This window comes from Bufo bufo, chromosome 3 (assembly GCF_905171765.1).
Source record: "Bufo bufo chromosome 3, aBufBuf1.1, whole genome shotgun sequence".
Classification (NCBI taxonomy): Eukaryota; Metazoa; Chordata; class Amphibia; order Anura; family Bufonidae; genus Bufo; species Bufo bufo.
In genome coordinates this window covers 188,519,253-188,542,521 of record NC_053391.1, presented here as the reverse complement: position 1 = coordinate 188,542,521, position 23,269 = coordinate 188,519,253, and the positions used below count along the sequence as shown (strand labels likewise).

At 44.5% G+C, this 23,269-nt stretch overlaps 1 protein-coding gene across 1 annotated transcript in view; it reads right to left on the bottom strand.

Moving 5' to 3' along the window:
• The window catches only part of NME7 (NME/NM23 family member 7), a 238,446-nt gene that overhangs the window by 59,604 nt on the left and 155,573 nt on the right, over nt 1–23,269 (bottom strand). Inside the window, exons 7-8 of the mRNA XM_040423843.1 lie at nt 22,448–22,553; nt 3,503–3,567 (exon numbers count right to left, since the gene is read on the bottom strand). Of these exons, the coding sequence (XP_040279777.1) occupies nt 3,503–3,567; nt 22,448–22,553 (171 nt within the window). The remainder of the gene's footprint in view (nt 1–3,502; nt 3,568–22,447; nt 22,554–23,269) is intronic.

The following is a 23,269-nucleotide window of genomic DNA, read 5'->3' as shown; positions in this document are numbered from 1 at the left end:
AGGCAATAGCAGTAGCCTGGTAGTCAAAGGGTGTTTTTGTGCCCTGTATTATGCACATTTACATACAGTGTACTTCCATATACAGTACAGCTATTTGAGTTGAGTTTGCATGGTCTGAGTAAGTTTACATGGACTACCCTTGAGTATTCCTGCTTTTGGTTCAGTATTGTTAAACGGACATTGTACAAATTCATCAGCCACATAAATATACATACCCCAAGTGGTTTTAACAATGCTAGCCACAGTGCTAGCAGAGGGGTACCACAAGGATCTGTGTCACGCCCAATTTTCTTTAATATCTTTTTAATGATCTTGAGGACGAGACTGAGAGTTGTGTCAGTCTTTACTGACAACACTAATCTTTGTAGGATACTTAAAGGGGTTTTCCAGTTTTTGTTTTTCATATTTTTTTTTTTACATAATAGAAAATCATCTATTTTGTAATTTAATGTATTTCAAATTCTGCTTACATACCTAGCTTATATCAGGCAACTGAGCCCATGGATCTGTCCTATGTAATGTATCCATGGCATTAGTCATGTGACCCTTAACATTCAGTAAGCAGCAGTGTCACATATCATATGTGCTGGGTCAGCACACAGGACACATCCATATCATAATTAAATAATTGTAGTGGTGGAATAATGATTTTTATTGTAGGTATTACAATAACTACATCACTGGGTACATTTACATGGCCGCCTGTCTCTATGTGAGTTTTAAAATGGATGCCAGTCTCTAGGTGGTGTGACAACACACACAGAGGAGACACAGGGGAAACAATGTTAGCTATGTTTCTACACAGACACTGAGAGATATGATGAGATGGTACAGCAGGTAGTAATATTGTATATGTTCTGCTCATGAATTCGCTTATTCACATGTTGCCCCTGGGCAGTTTAACTGGGCCAGAGGTCACGTGACATGTGTGAAGGTCACATGACTAACCTCATGATTAGTCCTATTGATCTCTACTGCGGATGCATATACAGCTCTCCGACGAATGCATCACAGAGGACTAAAATAGGCTGTATAGTTTTTTTTTTCTTTACAGAGAGGCCAATGCACAGATATAATAAAGTCTGCAAGCAAAATTTTAAATAGATACATATTAGACAATTGTATGGCGTCCTATTCTCAAAATAAATAAATGTAAAACAAAATAAATGTAATTATTAAATACAGAATACCTCTTCAAAACCCAACTTTCTGTAAAATATTAAGGGCCCATTCAGATGGCCATATGAACGGGTCCACAACTGTTCCACAATGTTGCGGACCCATTCATTTCAATGGGGCCCGCAAAAGATGCGTTCCGTTCCGCGGCTCCACGGAAAGGATAGAGCATGTCCTATTCTTGTCTGCAATCGCTGTGGTTGCAATGTATGAATCCAGCTTTAATGTCATCAGGTTTTGGACCTATAACAAACAAGCCTTTCTTGTGGGAGACTTTATTTCCACATTGATTAAATGGAATCTGTCAGCAGTTTTGACCATGCAATATAAGGGCAGGGGAGAACAGAGTACATAGACCTTCATAGATGTCTTTAGTATTTACCGCTGAGTAAATCGATCCTTTATTCTACCAGGCGCTGGTCATTCACTGTGAAGTGCTCTCCTCTGCTTTGATTTACAGCTGTAGCATCCCAGCAGGAGACCACTACAGCATAGGACAGGGGCTGTGACATAGCTCAATGCAAAGAGCACTTCACAGTGAAGGACCCGACACCCGGGAGAAGAGATCATTTCGCTCAGCTGCACAGACTAAAGACATCTGTGCACTGCTCTCCCCTGATGCTAAAAGTTTTTTATTTTCTTTAATTGCCTATGCATGTACTACCTACGAAAAGATCTCAAAGAGTCACATGCAGACATTAGTATCCAACTGTCCCCAATGGGGCTCACGATCTAAGGTCCCTATTAGTATGTCTTTGGAGTGTGGGAGGAAACCGGAGCACCTGGAGGATCCCACGCAAACACAGGGAGAACATACAAACTCCATGCAGATGTTGCCCTTGGTCGGATTCGAACCTAGGACCTCAGCGCTGCTAGGCACCAGTGCTAACCACGGCGTCGAGTGAAGACAACCTGGGAGCCATGGATCCAGAACTGGTGGGGAGCAGTATAGATCTCTTCATTTTGATCTGTATGTACTGTGACTAATGAGTTCCTCGATTGTCACCAGACCACATTTGCAAATTTAGCCCAAGAAATCCTGAGCAACCCCTTTAAGGCTGCCCAGATACACAAATTATTCACCTCAGGCCACCAACAACATGTAACAAAGCAACGGTTTCTGAATGATAGATCCAATTATTGGACATCTTGAGGACTGGGAGAATTTTTTTATTATTATTATTCATTCCATCTGCTGCAGAACTCTCATGGAAAAAGTTGGATATTTTGGCGCAATGCATTTTTGTGCACAACTTTGACACTGGACGCTCATCCCACATTTATCAACTGCAACTATTTAAAGGCTATGTACACCTTTGGGGGGGGGGGGGGGGGGGGTAAAACAGTTAACCCTTTGTGACAGAACGGCTCAATATTTTTTAATAAAGACCAATCGAAAAAATGATTTTTAGCTCCAAATGAGTTAAATGCAATTATAAAACAAATTAATCATGAAGGTGTATATAGCCTTTAAGTGGTTGTCCAGGATTAGAAAAACGTGGCTGCTCTATTCCAAAAACAGCCACGAGCTCACATCTGTCCATGGGTTGTATTTTTGAAGTGAATGGGGCTGATCTGTAACACCGCACATAGCCTGTGGGCTGGCCTGGAGCTGTTTTTGGAAGCTATCTTTTTCTAGTCCTGGACAATTCCTTTAAAAAGTCGCAATCTCACTCCAGTAGGGAGTGGCATATAAAAACTGTAGAAACAACTCAGGACAAAAAGGGTCATGTTAAAGATGCATCAAATTCAACGTTCATGATACATTTAGCCAAAATAACAGCAATGCTAAACTGACCTCAGAAATTCCCCCCTTTTGTATGGAATGCCATATTTAGGATCTCATTGCATATCATGTAAAAGATTACACTGCCAATAACCTAGGCAATGCATTTACTACGAAATGATCAATTCTTTAAAGAAAACTGCTCCAGTCTCGGCAGAAAAAAAACTTTTTACATTAAAATAATGGACTTTCCAGGAACAAATACGATCTTTACAGGAAGAAGAAAAAAACGGTAAGAAACAAGATTGCTCATTGTCAACCTAAATACTGATCAGCATGGCCTGCATGATAGCAGATCTTTATCATACAGTGCACAAGGCTGCTGCTATGAGATACCTGATGATCGACTCCGGTCCAATCTTCGCATGTAATGAATGAAACAGAACCCCCCATTATCTGCCTATAATTGGCTCCCTGTAGGGTGCCTGCCCATTACCTCCAATCCAACAGTTCTGTATTTCAGGCCAATGCCATCTAAATGTCAGTTATTTAGTCCTTCTTTTAGGCCAAAGTACAAATATCTGATCTATAAAATCTTACCATTTGCAATGCAGATATTTCAAAGCCTGCATCCAGTATACGGTTTATCACTTTTCCTGTTAGGCCTGTAAAAAATTAAAAAAAGAGAAAAACAAGTATTCTTATGGAGTGCGCGTTTCTCATATTATACATGCACAGTACATGTTATGTTACTGGAAAATGTTAAATATAAAGGTTTGTTAATGGACATTAAAGGGGATATCTTTGAGGGGGAGCCTCCTAAAAATGCCACGAAAGGCTGATTGTTGGGGGTTCACCGTTTTTATTATCTCCCAAAGAATTTTAAGAGATATCCTGGTTATTTCAAGTTTATCCTTTATCCACACAATAGGAGATAACTATTAGAATGGTAGGGGTCTTACCACCGAGGTAATTGCTGGGGGGAATGTGGGGATAATGGGGAGCAAGCTTTCTGACTACTTTGGGGAGGGTGGAGGGAATAGTGAGCTTTCATGGGAGTGCAGGAGGGATGATGGGGAGCAAGCTTTCTGAGGACTTTGGGGGAGTCGAGGGGATGGTGAGCCTGCAAGTGATTGATGTGGGTATTGGGTGATGATGGGGATCAAGCTTTCTGACTACTTTGGGGAGGGTGGAGGGAATGGTGAGCTTTCGTGGGAGTGCAGGAGGGATGATGGGGAGCAAGCTTTCTGAGGACTTTGGGGGAGTCGAGGGGATGGTGAGCCTGCAAGTGATTGATGTGGGTATTGGGTGATGATGGGGATCAAGCTTTCTGACTACTTTGGGGAGGGTGGAGGGAATGGTGAGCTTTCGTGGGAGTGCAGGAGGGATGATGGGGAGCAAGCTTTCTGAGGACTTTGGGGGAGTCGAGGGGATGGTGAGCCTGCAAGTGATTGATGTGGGTATTGGCAGGGCCGGATTAACGTAGGGGCTGATGGAGCTGCAGCTCCAGGCCCCTACCATAAAATAGGCCCATCTGCCAGCCAAAAGGCCGTCGGGAGGGTTAAAAGTCCTCTGTTGTACACAGCGCAGCGTCACATAGCAGCACACAGACAATGCAGAGCCGCTCACCTCACGCTGGCAGCAGGAGCCTGAGGGAGGGACTCGGGAGGAGTCAGTAATATGATCCTAGAGTGGAAGCTGCTTCTGCCAGCCCCTCCCCTCCCCACCCACCAACCAATCAGAGCTGAGGCAAGGCAAGCACTAGCAGCTCTGAGTCATCTGAGTAGTACAGGGAGTCTTCACAGGTCCTGTAAGGGAACTGCACAGTGTAAAGTGTAGTTCCCAGGTTAGAACAGGGCATCTGTCAGGACCTGTGATGACATCATCTTCAACATCACAGGTCCTGCAGAATCTAGCAAAGGAACTGCACCAAAAATGGTGTAGTTCCTAGGTTTGAAAGGTACATCTGCCAGGACCTGTGATGACATCATCACAGGTCCTTCAACCCCTAACAGCAAGTATTAGAAGTTCACAATCAGCTCTGCATTGATCCATACAGACTGGTAAGAGGAGGTCCTCCACTTTTCATCATTTACCCCCCCCTCCATGCCCTGTTTTTACTCATTGCTCACTCATGTATAATACTTCAGACAGGTACAGTGACCACTACCTCATGTACTTCACACACACAGTGACTATAATGCATAACTGACCACATATTTCTATAAACACTGCATCTACAGTATTATACCTTGTATGCCTCACATCTATATATATATATACACACACACACACACACTGCATATATTAAACAGTATTATAGATGCAATATGTACAGATATATAATATATATTGCAGTGTACTGATATGTGAGGTACGAGGTATAATATATGCAGTGTGTATAGATATATTGTATATACAGCAGTGTACTGATATGTTAGGTACGAGGTATAATAGATGGTGTGTACAGGTATATTGTATATACAGTATTGGATTGATATGTGAGGTACGAGCTGTAATTTATACCTCATATATCAGTACACCGCTGTATAGACTATATACCTGAACACACTGCATATATTATACCACGTTCCTCACATATCAGTACACTGCTGTATACACTATACATCTGTACACACTGTATCTATTATACCTCTTTTGTAATCCCAATCCGGCCCTGATGGCAAAAATTATAAAACAGCAGCGAACATAGTTCATGGAACAAAGAGAGAGGCCTGGAATGGGTAGTGGGAGGGGCTATACAAGGGGAATGGGGGCCCAATTTAGATTCTTGCTATGGGGCCCAGTGATTTCTATGTACGCCTTTGACAGGAGCAGAGAGATAAGAGAAGTGACAGATGACACAGAGTTTAGATTACAGGTTGAATTAACCCTTTAGGATCAAATTGGCTTCTCAGGAGATATACACTGCTCAAAAAAATAAAGGGAACACAAAAATAACACATCCTAGATCTGAATTAATTAAATATTCTTCTGAAATACTTTGTTCTTTACATAGTTGAATGTGCTGACAACAAAATCACACAAAAATTATAAAATGGAAATCAAATTTTCAACCCATGGAGGTCTTGATTTGGAGTCACCCTCAAAATTAAAGTGGAAAAACACACTACAGGCTGATCCAACTTTGATGTAATGTCCTTAAAACAAGTCAAAATGAGGCTCAGTAGTGTGTGTGGCCTCCACGTGCCTGTATGACCTCCCTACAACGCCTGTGCATGCTCCTGATGAGGTGACGGACGGTCTCCTGAGGGATCTCCTCCCAGACCTGGACTAAAGCATCTGCCAACTCCTGGACAGTCTGTGGTGCAACGTGACGTTGGTGGATAGAGCGAGACATGATGTCCCAGATGTGCTCAATTGGATTCAGGTCTGGGGAACGGGCGGGCCAGTCAATAGCATCAATGCCTTCGTCTTGCAGGAACTGCTGACACACTCCAGCCACATGAGGTCTAGCATTGTCTTGCATTAGGAGGAACCCAGGGCCAACAGCACCAGCATATGGTCTCACAAGGGGTCTGAGGATCTCATCTCGGTACCTAATGGCAGTCAGGCTACCTCTGGGGAGCACATGGAGGGCTGTGCGGCCCTCCAAAGAAATGCCACCCCACACCATTACTGACCCAATGCCAAACCGGTCATGCTGGAGGATGTTGCAGGCAGCAGAACGTTCTCCACGGCGTCTCAAGACTCTGTCACGTCTGTCACATGTGCTCAGTGTGAACCTGCTTTCATCTGTGAAGAGCACAGGGCGCCAATGGCGAATTTGCCAATCTTGGTGTTCTCTGGCAAATGCCAAACGTCCTGCACAGTGTTGGGCTGTAAGCACAACCCCCACCTGTGGACGTCGGGCCCTCATATCACCCTCATGGAGTCAGTTTCTGACCGTTTGAGCAGACACATGCACATTTGTAGCCTGCTAGAGGTCATTTTGCAGGGCTCTGGCAGTGCTCCTCCTGTTCCTCCGTGCACAAAGGCGGAGGTAGCGGTCCTGCGGCTGGGTTGTTGCCCTCCTACGGCCTCCTCCACGTCTCCCGATGTACTGGCCTGTCTCCTGGTAGCGCCTCCATGCTCTGGACACTACGCTGACAGACACAGCAAACCTTCTTGCCACAGCTCGCATTGATGTGCCATCCTGGATAAGCTGCACTACCTGAGCCACTTGTGTGGGTTGTAGACTCCGTCTCATGCTACCACTAGAGTGAAAGCACCGCCAGCATTCAAAAGTGACCAAAACATCAGCCAGGAAAGCATAGGAACTGAGAAGTGGTCTGTGATCACCACCTGCAGAACCACTCCTTTATTGGGGGTGTCTTGCTAATTGCCTATAATTTCCACCTGTTGTCTATCCCATTTGCACAACAGCATGTGAAATTGATTGTCACTCAGTGTTGCTTCCTAAGTGGACAGTTTGATTTCACAGAATTGTGATTGACTTGGAGTTACATTGTGTTGTTTAAGTGTTCCCTTTATTTTTTTGAGCAGTGTATATATGTTAAAGGCATCTCATTCAGTAGCTATATAACTAAGGGTGGGTTCACATCTCCTTTATGGATTCCGTTAAGTGGGGACTGTGGGGACTATTTTATTATCAGCCAGTGACTGTGTTACTGTAATACTGTTATCAGTTCAGCACATAGTTTTCCCTGCATTCACATTTCACTTCACTTGGTTGGTTGTACTACTGTCAGTGTCAGACTGTTGTCACTGTGGGTAACAATGCACAACAGACAACAATGCACACCACAGGGACAGCTCCTGAGTCCTCCTGTCCGGCGTCAGCCTCAGCTTCCCTTCACTATCACTATAATCAATCACTCTTCCTGATCCGGACTCACTCATTAGAGAGCTGAAGAGCCGACTGAGTCAGCAGCAGCAAGTGAATCGAATGGATAGCATCTGCGCATGCGCACCGGCACCTAGAGTCTTCGGTTCACTTGCGAGTCAGTTCAGCAGTCAGTGACTCAGCAAGTGAACCGAAGATCTGATTCATGAACCGATTCATCTGAAAGATCCGAACTTCCCATCACTACTGAGGTCATATTCGGCGGGCCGCGGGATTACAGGAACAGCACCAGCTGCTCTGACGTCCTGCCGCCGTATATATACGTCACAGGATATCCGGCGGGAGGACGTCAGAGCAGCTGGTGCGGTTCCTGTAATGCCGGCCTGCTGGATATGACCTCAGTGCGCCCGCGGTTATCCCTCCTGCACGCTGCGCTGTGTACAACCTGCTCAGCAGTTTCGACCAGCACACGGCCCACAGCGCTCAGCCACACCAGCCCGCGAGACAGCAGGAGCTTCTGGAGCAGGGCAGGTATCAGATAAACTCATCCAGTTGGAAGGGAGGGCAATCATAGTGCTGTTCTGATTTATGGACACAGCTCTCAGCATGCTTAGCCAGCCTTCTATCTGGCTTTGCATCCTGAGAGTCACAGTCCACAGGCTGTTTCTGAGCTTGTGGACTGTGACTCTCAAGAAGCACAGCCAGATAGAAGGCTGGCTAAGCATGCTGAGAGCTGTGTCCATAAATCATAACAGCACTATGAGAATTACTGACTGGCTAAGCATGCTGAGAGCTCAGTCTCTATAACATAACACATTAAAGAAAGTACTGTTTCTAGCTGCTAGTCCACAGTCCACAGCTAGTCCACAGCAGCTAGAAACAGTAATTTCTTTAAAGGGATTCTGTCACCAGGTTTCACCCCTGTCAGCTAAACATATGCTGATGTTCAGGGCGTCTTCACGATTCCTAATGTGGGCTTATAAATGTCATCTGTGGGCTTATTTAGCTAAAAAACAGCTATTACTAACCTGTCAGTCAAACAAATAAGGTGCCCAAGGGGATGTTAATGGGTGCAAGATGCCCGCCGCACCCACCGCCGTTCGTGCCCAGCGCCGCCTTTCCGGACTTCTGCACCGCCTCCTAATCCTCTGTGCCGCCTCTCGCTCTACCTCCCTCCCCCCTCCTTCTGCTGTAAGCTCTCGCGCGTGCGCACAGGGCTCTGCCTGATGCGCCCGTGCAGACTTCTCCATTTGGCTTCTTACAGCGAAGTGCGCATGCGCTGGCACTTCGCTCAACCCCTGTATGCGCGAGATCTTACAGCAGGAGGAGGGGGGAGGGGGGAGAGCGAGAGGCAGCACAGAGGATTAGGAGGCGGCGCAGAAGTCCGGAAAGGCGGCGCTGGGCACGAACGGCGGTGGGTGCGGCCGGCATCTTGCACCCATTAACATCCCCTTGGGCACCTTATTTGTTTGACTGACAGGTTAGTAAAAGCTGTTTTTTAGCTAAATAAGCCCACAGATGACATTTATAAGCACACATTAGGAATCGTGAAGACGCCCTGAACATCAGCATATTTTTAGCTGACAGGGGTGAAACCTGGTGACAGAATCCCTTTAATGTGTGATGTTATTTAGACACAGCTCTCAGCATGCTTAGCCAGCCTTCTATCTGACTGGCTAAGCATGCTGAGTGCTGTGTCCATAAATCATAACACAGCTCTATGAAAATTACTGTTTCTAGCTGCTGTTGTCCACAGTCCACAGCAGCTAGAAAACAGTAATCTTCATAGTCATGTTAAATGATCACTATAGTGTCAGGAAAACAAAGCGGTTTTCCTGAAACTATAGTGCCCTGAGGGTGCCCCACCCTCAGGGTCCCCCTCCCGTGGTCCCCCTCCATGTTGCCAAGATAGACGCCAAATGACGGGGTAGTTGCAGGAACAAAATACTTTAATGGTATCGATAAAATATATATGTAATTAAGACACTGAGTGCAGTTCCATAAAAAGGCCCAGCAAAATCCTCAGCACCAGGCCCATGATGCTCTTAATCCGGCCCTGGGTATTGGGGGATGATGGGGATCAAGCTTTCTGACTACTTTAGGGGGTGGTGGAGGGGATGGTGAGCCTGCATGTGACTGCTGGGGGAGGGATTCTGGGGAGCTAGCTTTATGACTAATTTGGGGCTGGCAGTAGGATGGTGAGCCTAAATATGATTGCTGGGGAGATAGTGGAGGCAGATTATGTGTGAATATGATTACTCTGTTTGAGGGGTAGAGATCTGGATGTGATTGGTGCATGGGGGTGAGCTCTGATTGTTATTATTGTGGGGGTGACACGTATACAGGGCATCAGTTTCTGGGGGACAGTGGTAGGGTAGAAAGCCCTCAGTCAGTTAAAATGAGTGAGGGCTGCTCTCCCCCACCATCACTAAGTGTATGGATGGTGGGTGGGGGTCACCATATACTGGTCCCTCATATATTAGTCCCTTAGGCAGATGCAGATGAGTGGTGACATGCTTTATTATCCATATATTTGCTGGAAGGCAATTTTTCAAAAAAGTTGGAAACCTCTTTAAACCGTGTAAGTCAGGCAGTGTCGAATTCTGGGACATAGCTTGTATATACCCCGGTTATTTCCCATACAGTTGGTGTTATACGTTTCCTGTATTACACAGCACACACCGTACAAAAAAGGTTGACCTCTGACCTAAACAATTTTCAGATGCAAAGCCCCTGTATCAAGGGAACAATTTCTGCTCTGCATGCGCCTTATAGTATCCTGTTATCCTATATTAACCGCCAAACACCACTTGCTTTTCCTTCTACACAAGATCAGATTTTTAGCTATTGTTAATGATATTTTCTATACATTATAATATAACGCAGGTCTCAGTTCTGTCTACTGATCATCATTTCCAGCACCCTTCTTGTTGCCTTTTTATGGACGGCCCCTCGCAGTAATACAGAACATTGCTATAATTCCACCACTTTGACAACTGTGTGTAGGGGGTCTGTTCTTCGTAAAGGTAACAAAATGGTAGAAGTTTTCCTATTTTTCTCCGATATACCCTGCGCCTGTTTTCGACTACAAAATATAATATTTCAGAATGAACCAATCAGGAGCAGCAAAAAGGGGGAAAAAAAGCACCATATGTCTGTCAGACGAAACATCAGCTGTAGATGGGCCACTAGGGTACAAAAAGATATTCCCCTGAGCCCAGGTTCTTCCCCAATAATACACCTCAGGGGTCTAAAACAAGAACCCATTCAGAACTGGTTTTGGATTACTAGTCATTAGGGATTATTTTCTATTGGTTGACATTACTGATGATATGTCCTGAGTGTGCAATGATAGCAGCAACGTTTGTAATGTAGCTTAAAGGGGTTGGTCATATTCAGGGGTTTGGGAACCTTCCCCTCCCTCATGTGCAGACCTGCAAAGAGAAGCATACTTACCAGCTCCCCAGCACTGGGTCCCAACTCCTTCCCTCACCATCCTGGGCTGGCCATTTGGGTCCCTCAATGACAACATTCTCTTTGACACCGCTGCAGCCAATCGCTAGCTGCAGCTCCCCTTGCATCATGTCAATTGGTCACGTGACGCAATGGGAGAAGGCCATCACTGCGGCCAGTTATTGGCTGCAGCGGTGTCAAAGTGGATGTTGACAGTGGGGGACGTGAGTGAGGCAGGGTAAAATTAGCCTTACATAATCTTTCTTCCGTTCTGTTTTTATGATCTGATTGCAGATTTTTTTAAATTACATTTTTGTACATGATTATGAGTGTAGCCATCTTGATTTATCTGCTGCTGTTAAAAAGCATTTACAGGTGAAACTCGAAAAATTTGTTTATTTCAGTAATGCAACTTAAAAGGAATTGCATTAATGCAGCTTAAAATTAGAGTTTTGTGAAAAGGTTCAATATTCTAGGCTCAAAGTGTCACACTCTAGTCAGCTAATTAATCCATACCCCCTGAGCAAAGGGTACCTGAGATTGTGACTTTGGGGTTTTCATAAACTGTAAATCATAATCATCCAAGTTATAACAAATAAAGGCTTGAAATATCTCGCTTTGCATGTAATGAGTCTCTCATATGTTAGTTTCACTTTTCAAGTTGCATTACTGAAATAAATGAACTTTGCGTGATAGTCAAATTTTTTGAGTTTCACCTGTATAAATACGCTTTACTGCAACCACGTGGACCATATACACATTGGACATGATAAGTTTATTGACTTCTATGGGAGAGTTATCTAGACATGCTCAGTGACCTGTGCAGAGGTTATTGTGCAGGGAGGGGGAGTTGATAAGCGATTGTTCACCTATTGTAAATGCTGGATCCTGTGTTATCTGTTACTGTAAGATGACCGTTGAAAGACGATCTGTTATAGTACACAGACTATCAACATATTATTAGGCTGCATGCAGTGGGTTTTTGTCCAGTAGAATGCCAGCTTTAGTGATGGAGACTCGATGGAATCATTATATTGAACAGAATCACCACGTTTTCTGGCTATGCTAGATACAGCATTTCCGGTATTCCATTCCTCTGCCAGAACAGAAGATGGAATGCCAGCCGCATATGCTCAGGAAACCTATAATCTAATAATCTACTGTACAATGATTTCTTCCTATGGGCAACAAGAATAGTTTTAAATTTGTTAAATGAATCCCACTGACAGACTCTGCAAATATTACAGACGTCTCATCAAAGTAGGAGACCGTCTTTAGTCTATTGCCATTTGTACAACAATTAACTCCCAGGAATTGCTACCTGCCATAAAGCATACACAAACTTCTTCTTTGCATATACAGACAATGGGGGTCATTTATTATAGCTCTAAGCCAGTTTTCTGACTGCAGCGCTCCTTCTCCTACAGAGGATTCTCCATAGAGAACCATCACTAATTTACCTCAAGTAAAGCCTTGAGAAGATAAAGACAGCAGAGTGAACTGCTATATTCAGCTTCTACAGACACTGATGTGAAGTGAGGGAATACAGCTAAAGACACCCTCATCACCAAACAACCACCAGGCCAGTATCACAAGTGCTGAATTGCCACCAACCAACTTGCCTCCATATCCTTGCTGGTGCCAGAGAAGAACTGCACTAAAGCCTGCTGCAACTGTATGTATTTTCAAGTTCTACATTGCCCTTAGTAAAAGGTACTTTGTTACGGTCAACTCTGGCCTCATTCTTCAGTGCTACAACTTTCACTGCAGGGAGAAACGGGATGAGGAAGGACACCATGACACAAGTACACTACATCAGGGCCACTACCCCTCCCATTCTCTACAAAGGCTCCCACGGGGGCTCGCTGCACATGTGCCTGTTGATAAATTGGTCAGATCATTCCTACGAACCGATTATCTGTCAGATGATCGGGAAGAGTGTTTGTATAAATGCTCGTTCCCAATAATCTGACAGTGTAAAAGATGTAGGCAGTCGCTGGATGACGGAGCAAGCAATTGGGTGATTATTTCATATCACTTTCATGGAAAATCATTGTTCCTGTGCTGCAGATTGTGGTGTATAAACAGCGATCTACTGCTCTGGAACAATGATTTTCTATGGGGACAAGAGATCGCTGACTCGGTGGAGGTGATTGCTGCAGTCATCTCCACAGATGATCTGACAGAGATCGGGCGTGATCATCGGACAGATAATTGGTCCGCGTAAAAGGACCTTAAGACTGGAGTGTGAAATGACAGATTTTCAGTTTTTTACCTATAGGTCAGAGTCATCATTTTTCCTACTGGTAAAATCATTTACAGAGATCAGAAGGATGCTAATCAAGACCTAACCCTGTTTTATTGATGAGCTTCTAAATGTTACCGTAGAGGGTGGAAGCAGCCTGACTGTGCGTAAGATGAAGCTGCAAAAGTGAACCCGAAATGAAATACCACAGCACCGTGCGATACGCTTCAACGTTTTCTGCTGCACAGAAGGTTATTTTTAACTCTGAGGTCATTTACAGACAGAAAGGTAAAAGATAGCACACTAAAAACGGAATCAAGCTGCGTCACAGTCTGACATCATCAGCAGAGCTATATATATACACGCTGGAGTAAAAGCTTCAATAGATTTTAGTGAAAGCATTAAGCATGACTCATTCTCCAGAGATCTGTCAGCATATTTTCATTTTCACTATGATCTCTAGAATGAAAATGATAATGAAAATCATACATGCCTTGCATCGCAATAGTAATTCTGACCATTTTTGCAATATACTTTAGTTACTGAAACCGTACATTTCTATTAGCTCTAAAGTGACCCATTTTTAGCGTTAGCAACTTTCCCTTGTCTTCTGTTAAATTAACAAAGTCTGTGTTGAGCAAGTCTCTACAGTAAAAGAAGAACTGCAAAAAGTTTTATTCTATGACCTGCTAGAAAGGTACATGATGTAATCTGTAGTGAATATAAACTTCTCATCAGTGACTGTGTATTTGTGAGATATCCTCTCCCTTCTGATCCTCAGCTGTGTCATGTGACCAGCTCTCTGACTTTCCAAATAACACAGCATCTTATGTGTGGCCAGGAAGCCAGTTTCTCTGTGTATTTCTATGGGAGCCTCAATGTCAGTCTCATAGGAATGAATGGAGAAGTAACTGACTTCCTGTCCTGGGTCAGCTGGAGATCAGAGAGTTGGTCACATGACACAGCTCAGGATTAGAAGGGAGGGGATAACTCACAAATACAGTCACTGTACCTTTCTAACAGGTCAGAGAATAAAACATTTTTTTTGTGGGGGTACATCTCTAAGTAAACAGAAGACAGGGAGCGTTGCTTTAGAACTATTTCTAATATAAATGTACAATTTCAGTAATTAATGTGCCCCTACACATTAATGGGAATTTCCGAGATTTTTATACTGATGACCTATCCTCTGGATAGATCATCAGTATCTGATCAGTAGGGGTCTGACACCTGGGACCCCCGCCGATCAGTTGTTTATGAAGGCAGCAGCGGAGGTCGCAGGAGCGCCGATGCCTTCTAGCTGATCAGCGGGAGTCCTGGGTGTCAGACCCTCAGCGATCAAATACTGATGGGTGGATAGGTCATCAGTATAAACATCTCGGAAAACAGTTTAAAAAAAAAAAAAAGAAAAGGATGACAGTTAAACTTTAAACCCAACTCCTTTCCAGAAAGCTCTACCCCCTACAATAAGCCTTGCCCCCTTGTCAAGCATGTCGGGAAAAAGTGTAGAAACTCTAGATGTGCCAATTTGTCCCACTTTTAGACAGATTTTTGGTGCAGTCAGACACATGTAAACCTGGACGAATGTGTTTAAAGATTATCTGTTGATGAAGGCATATTGCCGAAACGCGTCCTGATTGTTTGGGACACATGATTTAACCAAAGAATAAAATATATACATTTATGAAGACACTGCTGCTGGGATTTTTCGTACGGTACTGGTGGGGTTCGCTCCTTCCCGTGGAAGCGTGCACATACAAGTGAGTACCGGCCGGCTTCGCTATTTAAAGGGGTATTGCCATCTTAGATAATGGAGGCATATCGCTAGGATATGCCCCCATTGTCTGATAGGTGCGGGTCCCACCGCAGGAACCTGCACCTATATCGAGAACGGAGCGGGGAGCGCTGTGGCTGGAGGACCCAAGATTTCCCGGGGTCCGTCCACCACCAAGCGCTATTGCCCGCCTCTCCCAAAGAAGTGAATGGAAGCGTGCTGCGCTCGCGTGGCCCATGCTCCCATTCATTTCTATGGGGCAGACAGCAGTAGCCGAGCCAGCACTCGGCTATTTTCGGCGGCCCCATAGAAATGAATGGAGGGCAGCTGCACATGCGCAGTGTGCCCTCCTTCACTTTCGGGGTTCCGTTCTCGATATAGGTGCGAGTCACAGCGGTGGGACCCACACCTATAAGACAATGAGGGCATATCCTAGCGATATGGCCCCATTGTCTGAGATGAGAAAACCCCTTTAACACCAACAGGTATGTCAGGAGTGGTGAAAGGTCCTCTTTTAAGGGGTTTTCCAGTCTAAAATAAAAGTGATTTTGGAAAATCCTTTACTTCCCTGTGTGGGCTGAATCGGGAAACTGGAACTCCAGTCACATGACCCCGTTCAGTAAAAGACTGAGCTTCTTAAGAAATTTTAGTTCGATAAGCTCTATTAGGTGCAAGGAGAGGTTAAAACTTGTGGTATGTAGCGTAATTATGTCACGTTATTACAGGAACAAATGCTACAGTGTCCACCAGTCCCCTGTGTCACACCACTACAGCTACAGGCAGCACTATCAATCACAGGTTCTGCCGTCAATGGTATGCACACATGAATAGTACAGGTAAATTTCCATTGCCTCTCATAGCACAGAAAAGGAAATCATCTACAAGATATTCAGGGCCAGGGCTCGCATAGTTACACATTAATAAGGTCATACCACGGACAGACAGCGGTTGTATTCTTATATATCATTAAGATCAGGAGGTTCATAGGCTCAGAGCATAGGTGCAAAACACTGCTGTGTCCTTTATGACTATGCATATCTCATTATCATGTAATTAGTCATTACACTGCACAATAAATACACATACTAGACACAGATCTGGCCCAATAAAGAGCCACATATGGACTGCTGTATTAAAAATCGCCCATGTTTCTTAGCCACAACACGGCCATTTTGAATCACGCCTTAGGCTGTGGTGGAATTGCTGCAGATTTGCGGCGAGGGCACCACATTACAAATGTGCAGAAACCTACGGCACAATGCATGTGTATGGGATTTTCGAAACCCCATCCACAAAGAAATGTGACTACATGCAGAAAAGCTGCAAGTGCACATTCTGCAGTGACGGAAAACAACATGCCACGTCTTAAAGCGGTTGTCTCATCTGGAAATGTATAGTTTATTGATAGGATATGCTATAAATGTCCAATGGGTACGGGTCCAACGTCTGGGACCTGCTCCTATGTCAAGAATGGGGCCCCGTCGTGAATAAAGAGCACATTGTACATGTGTAGCGTCCTCTTCTGAATTCAGAAGTTCCATAGCATTGAATGGAGAGCAAGCTACACATGCACGGCCACCTTTCCATTCACTGCAATGGGCTTCCTCAAACGGCCAAACCACAGCACGGCTATTTTCAGAAGTCCAATAGCAGTGAATGAAGTTTGGCTACGCGTGCCACAATTACTTTTTGCCCTGTTCTTGAGAAAGGAGTGAATCCCAGAGGTAGGACCTGTACCTATTGGACATTTATGGCATATCCTACTAAAATGCCATAAATGTACTCCGAACAGCTGTCATCTAAAAGATAGTTCCCCATACACATGCATCCTCGGCCAATGGAGCGTGTGTATTCCATAAGAGGGAAATAACCTGATGCCGGACAACTCTCAATGTACTGAAATTTAACATTCTTAAGCCTTCCTTCCCAGAACACCATCCCACCTGGGGAAATTCAGTAGACCCCAAAGACATCAGAAGGATGGTCAGACCTGGGGCACAATTCAATTACAGTATGGTTCTTATCCACATTATAGGTGATAAATAACATATGGAGAGGGACGGGGAGAACAAGTGTTCCCTGAGTGTGCTCTCTGAATTGAATGGTAGTGCAAATGTCTTTCTACTGCTCCATTCACTTCTATAGGGCTGGTAAAGTGTTGTCTATGTCAATCCCGATTCCTGTACAAGTGAATGGAGCAGTGCACCAATATATGTGCTACGAGGACACTCGGGGACCCTTTGTTCTCCAGATTGTGCGGGCTTCAAGTGGTGGACTCTGACATTTATAACCCGCCCTGTGGATAGGTGTTACATAATTTTCGAGGGATAAACCATTTTAAGACATTGTCCTATCTGGATGGGCCTTTCTCAAATGAAGTCGGGCAGCGGGAAATCGAGGGTAGGCTGCAGGAAGCAGCATATTTCAACTCCTCTAGGGTTGCCATGTGGTTTTTTCATGGCATTATTTCAAATGAATAGGTGACCATGTAGTCACACTGCAATATCATGGCCAACCTGACTCCCTGGTCCTTGAACACAATGGCAAATGATTGGCTGAATTCAGCAGATCATGGCAGGATATGCAGTTTTCTCTGACAGTGGCTGATTATTTCCAAGGTGGCCGATCACAAAAATCTGCCTTCATGATCGCTCTTGCTGACTTTTAAATGATTGTCAGCTAAAATGGCTGTTTTTATTCTCATGTGTATGACTAGCTTAATACACAAAAATCGTATCATGAACAGAGCTTGGGAATCAAGAATCTATATAATTAGAGCCAAAAGCCCAATAAAAAGTTGCACAAAAGCCTATTATGTTAGTGTACTAAAAAAGATAAAGCTAAATAGATGCATTGTTTTATAGCTAAAGGATGGCATACATTCAAGAAAGTGTTTTATAGAGACACAGTAAAGAAGGAAGTCATTTAGTTCAAGGTTGATACAAAACCACGTTGTGAAAAGCAATTATTAAAAACAAAACTACTACAATAATGAAGGCTAGTTTCACACTAGTGGCAAGGAACTTCGGCAGACTGTACCGCGGGTGAACAGCCTGTCGGATCCGTGCTGCCGCTAGTGTACGTGTACCCCCGGACTACCGAAGCGGCCTCATTGACTATAATGAGTTCCGGCCCACAGCACGGCAAACATGCCGAGAGGCGGTACCCCCTCTAAGGGGAAGGCTGTGACCCAGCCAGCAGAGCACCTTCAGCTCTGCTGGAACAAGAGGCCAAAGCAAAGAGCCTTAAAAGCCAGGAGGAGAAAGTTCCCTGGATAAAGTTAAGAGACAAACTAGACTGCAAGAGTAAAGTACAGCAGAAGGGGAAAGATTCCTGATAAAACAGCAGAGCCAGAGAGGAACTGATGTAGCAGTGCCGAGTGTGTTTGCCTGCCAGAATTTATGCCAAAGTCTGCTGGGAACCAAGACAGCGCCTTTAAACAGTTTGGATAAACGTTTGCCAAAGTAAAGCTGTTATCAACTTCAACACAAAGTCTGGACTCAATCATTTCTTCAAATCACTCAATTGTTCATCCTATTTGCTCTTCAGCGAACGACAGCGCCTGGGGTTCCAGCGAATCCAGGTAGGAGCACCGTGACACGTGCAACACCTTAAAGGTAAATTTTAGGCCGCCCTACCCCACTCTGACACTCCTACACTGGGTACCATCATCTACCACCATATCACTAAAAGGGGCCCTGTGCTCTTGTTGCTACACTGCAACTGGCGTCAGACTCACGACAAAAACACTAAAAAAGGACCCCTGGCTACAGTCCTGCGCCGCACACTCATTACAGCTTTGTTCTTATCTTACTAATAAGAATGTCTTAAATAAATGTTTATGACCTTTTAGTAATTTACAGATAAGGGTTTTAGATGACTGGAACGAAGTGAAAGTACCATTCAAACAGCTACAAAAACAGTTACCCTTTGTGACAGAACAGCTCAATATTTTTTAATAAGGATCAACTACAAAAATTATTTTTAGCCCCAAATAAGAGTAAAATGCAACCATAAAAAAAATTGCCTGGAAGTTATACATAGCATTTAAGGGTTGTGTAGTTTAGACATCCCCTATGATCAGTTATTAGCAGGCAGTCCTTCATTAACAGGTGCATAGAGAGGTTATCTTGTTGAAGGACCAAGGATGTTTGCCCATTAAAGAGGCTGTCCACCTTTGGAGGCCTTTGGCCAGACCTCCTATGTCGGCTAGTCTGTAGAGGGAAGCATACTTGCCTGCTCCCTGCCGTAGAGTTCCGACTCCTTCCATCCCCCTGCTGTTACTGCCATGCTCTGGCCCTACTAATCAGCATCCAATTTGATAGACGTCATATATGCTGCTGCAGCCAATGAGTAGCAGCAGTGGAGATGTGTTCCACTGTGGCCAGTCATTGGTTGCAACAGGACGTCACCCGCATCAAACCAGATGTTGGCGAGCGAGACCAGAGCACTGCAGCAGCAGTGGACTATATAAGCTGGAAACCTGCACAAGGGAGTGAGCAAGTTTGCTTCCCTCCACAGCTCCGGTGACATGAGGGGGTCTGGCCAAAATGCACCCCAAATGTGCGCAACCCCTTTAAGGCCCATTTACACAGGGCACTGACTGCCAGAACAATCATTTACAATCATTTCCCAGTGCAAACATGCCATGTGGTGACAAATGGAAAGTCCCTTTAGCAGCACATGCCCTTGCTACTGCCTATAGATTGCAAATATAGTTGCTATATTGTTAATTAATTCTCATTATGACCAATTTATCTGCCATATAAACAGAACCTTACATGGATTGCCCAATTACTTAAAGGGACACGGTGCAATGCTTCATATTCTGTACGGGAGCGCTGTAGGTGAAATAAACATTTGTTTTTAGGTTTCCCTGTAAATTCGGTTGGGGCTACACGGTTGGGTTTCTTGTGACTGTTGGGTCACAATCATGGCAACCTGTGGGTCGCAACTCTACCCCATCCACCTTCACTAGCTGCGGTGCAGTATCACGCTGCTGTGATCTCTGGCCGTGCGACGTGTGTTGTGGGTCAAAGTCATCATGGAGCCCCAGTCCTATGGCAGATCATAGGGAGCGTTTGGTTTATCTTTGGCTGGGTTCACATCATGTTTTTGTCTTACGTTTAACGTATACAAAAGACGTTGTGGCATCTGTCACCATAAAGTTCCATTAAAAAAAAAAAAAAAAAGTTTTTTATTGGACTCTGCAGATGGAAAAGTGTAGTGTACTAGGCTTTCGTATCCTTTTTTCCCCCAATGTACATAAGAGTACTTTCACACTAGCGTTTTTCTTTTCCGGTATTGAGTTCCGTCACAGGGGCTCAATACTGGAAAAGAACTGATCAGTTGTATCCTAATGCATTCTGAATAGAGAGCATTCTGTTCAGGATGCATCAGGATGTCTTCAGTTCAGTCCCTCTTACGTTTTTTGGCCGGAGAAAATACAGCAGCATGCCATTGAAATGCATTAATGCCGGATCGAGCTCCAAGTGTTCTGGCAAAACAGATCTGGTTTTGCGGTCTGCGCATGCGCAGACCTTTTAAAAATGAGAAAAATAAATAAATACCGGATCTGTTTTTCCGGGTGACAACCGGAAAGACGGATCGGGTATTGCAATGCATTTGTGAGACGGATCTGCACCCGGATCCGTCTCACAAATGCATCCGTTTGCGTTCGGATTGCCAGATCCGGCAGGCAGTTCAGTCGCCGGAACTGCCTGCCACAAGTGTGAAAGTACCCCAAGACAAAAACATGATGTGCCTTAAGGTGGATTTACATGGTCTAATATTCGGGCAGATTATCGGGAACCAAAGTTCCTGCGAAAGGTCGTTCCCGACTATCTGCCCGTCTAAATGTGTCACCGATCATGAGCAAAACGCTTGTTCATTGGATCATCCTGTCGTTCGTGCAGGCACGTAAATGATCAATTCTGGGCAGCAGATCGTGCAGTGCGGCCTAAACAACTATCTGCTGCCCAGAAACAGTGCAGCTGTATGAGGACAAGCAATCGCAATGGCGATCTGTCTTTCTCATAGTGTCAAGAAGATCGCTGCATGTAAATGCAGTGGTCTCCTTCACTGAGCAAGCAGCCGACTGTCGGGAAGGAACGCTTCCTTCCCGACAATCGGCTGCTCCTCGGCCCGTGTAAACCCACCTTTAATTTTTTATTGTTGCTGCTAGACAGCTCTGGAGGCAGCTTATCTACCCTAAGAACAAAAGGATCAAGCATGTTAAAATCCAACTGCTCGATCCTTCACATCTGCTATTGGGGGTTCCAGCCGAAATCGGTGGGTACAGCTGACAGGAGCAGTGCTGCAGTAACCAGCTTCGTCCACTACGCAATGGATGGAGCTGTGTAATACACACACCAGTGCTACTGCAGAATAGCCGAGCGGCGGGAGCGCGGGGTGTCAGACCCCCAACGATAAGATACCTAGATTGCCTATCCTGGAAATTTTCTTAAAGGGAAATATAATTTAATGCCAAAAATGAAGCGATAATTGCAGAACAACACTGTGTATAGAACCAGAACAATAGAAATATCTGTCTACAATCTGTATGGAGGTAAACAGACAAAATGTAGAGTATTAAACAGATATGCACACATACAGGCTAAAATAACATTGCTGATGTAGCTGTCGCACATAAAAAACGGAAGGTATAGGTAATTTACAGCGAAGCTGGCCTATAACCATTGGCAATGTCTATGCACCCGCTGCCTATTCTTTCTTTTCTCCAAGACGAGAGGGCTTCCGCGGTATTGGATAGTACAGAAATAACATATAGAGAGCTGCATAGGGGTGATAAATGTTTTTTTGGGGTATATGTCCAACTTTACACATATCAGTATCTGGCTGAACACTCTGGTGTATACCAGACACACAAAGAAGCATATTCTGGATAGTTTCAACTAACTATATCGGCCAAAAGGTCACTCCCCAATAGGAAATACAGCGTGAAAAACAAAGTTTTGTTTGGAAAGTAACTGAGAACATAAAATGAAAAATTAATATTTATCTTAGTTTAAGAAAATGGCAAAAATACAGCATAAATATAGAAAAAGGCCAAACTCCGGCCATGTAAAATACAAGCGCAATAATATGGCTTAATCCTATTCGCTGCAAACCACAGTATGTGACATGGGGGTGCTATGTGGTTTCCGATTTATTTTGCTTCTACATTGGAATACGATAATGACACGAGATAAAGCACTGAAAATAAATGAATTCCGTGAAATGAGAAGAAAACAAAGATATGCCTACCTTCTGATACGGCATGCGGTTTTATAATGCAGCAGGTACACTGGGTGAATTGGGCTGTGTTTTTTGGTCCGCGGCCTCCGCTGGATGGAAAGAAAAACTCTAACTCCTAGCATCGGTTAGAAGAAAAAGCATTAATAAAATTCCATTGTCAAAAGCTTTAAAAACACATCTGCAATCTGTCACGAGAAGCTCTACAGAGGCTAAACTCTAATACCAGGATGCAAAGAGGTTTATTCAGCAGCAACTCTGAGACGTCTTTTTACTATGGCAAGGGCTACACGGTGGTACTGGTCACGCGACACCTGTCACGGCCAGGATTTCTGAGTAGCAGTGATCCCATAGAAATGAATACAGCCGGGTTGGATTTCTTGCGACTGCCGCGGCAATCCCATTTATTTCTATGGGATCACCACTACTCAGCAATCATGGCCCCGACAGGTGTCGCGTGACCAGTGTCGCCGTGTAGCCCTTGCCTAAGGCTTTGGCTAGAGGACAATTCAGTTGCGCCATTATGCCTAGAGGAGGATCATGGGGGCTAAAACTGAATTATGTAAAGTGCTCCCTGCTTAAAGTGGCCCTGATGATCTGCTATCCTGGCATGTCTGTGTTAGTAGACAGGGGCGCACTGGCCATAGACCCTACAGAGAAATAAAAAATACGGGCGTGTGAATGCACCTTAGAGTCCATTCACATGACCGTAATTTCGGTCCGCATCTGATCCGCATTTTTTGTAGATCGGTTGCAGACCCTTTCATTTCAATAGGGCCGCAAAAGATGTGGACAGCATACGTCCGTTCCAGGGCCTGCACAAAGAAGATAGAA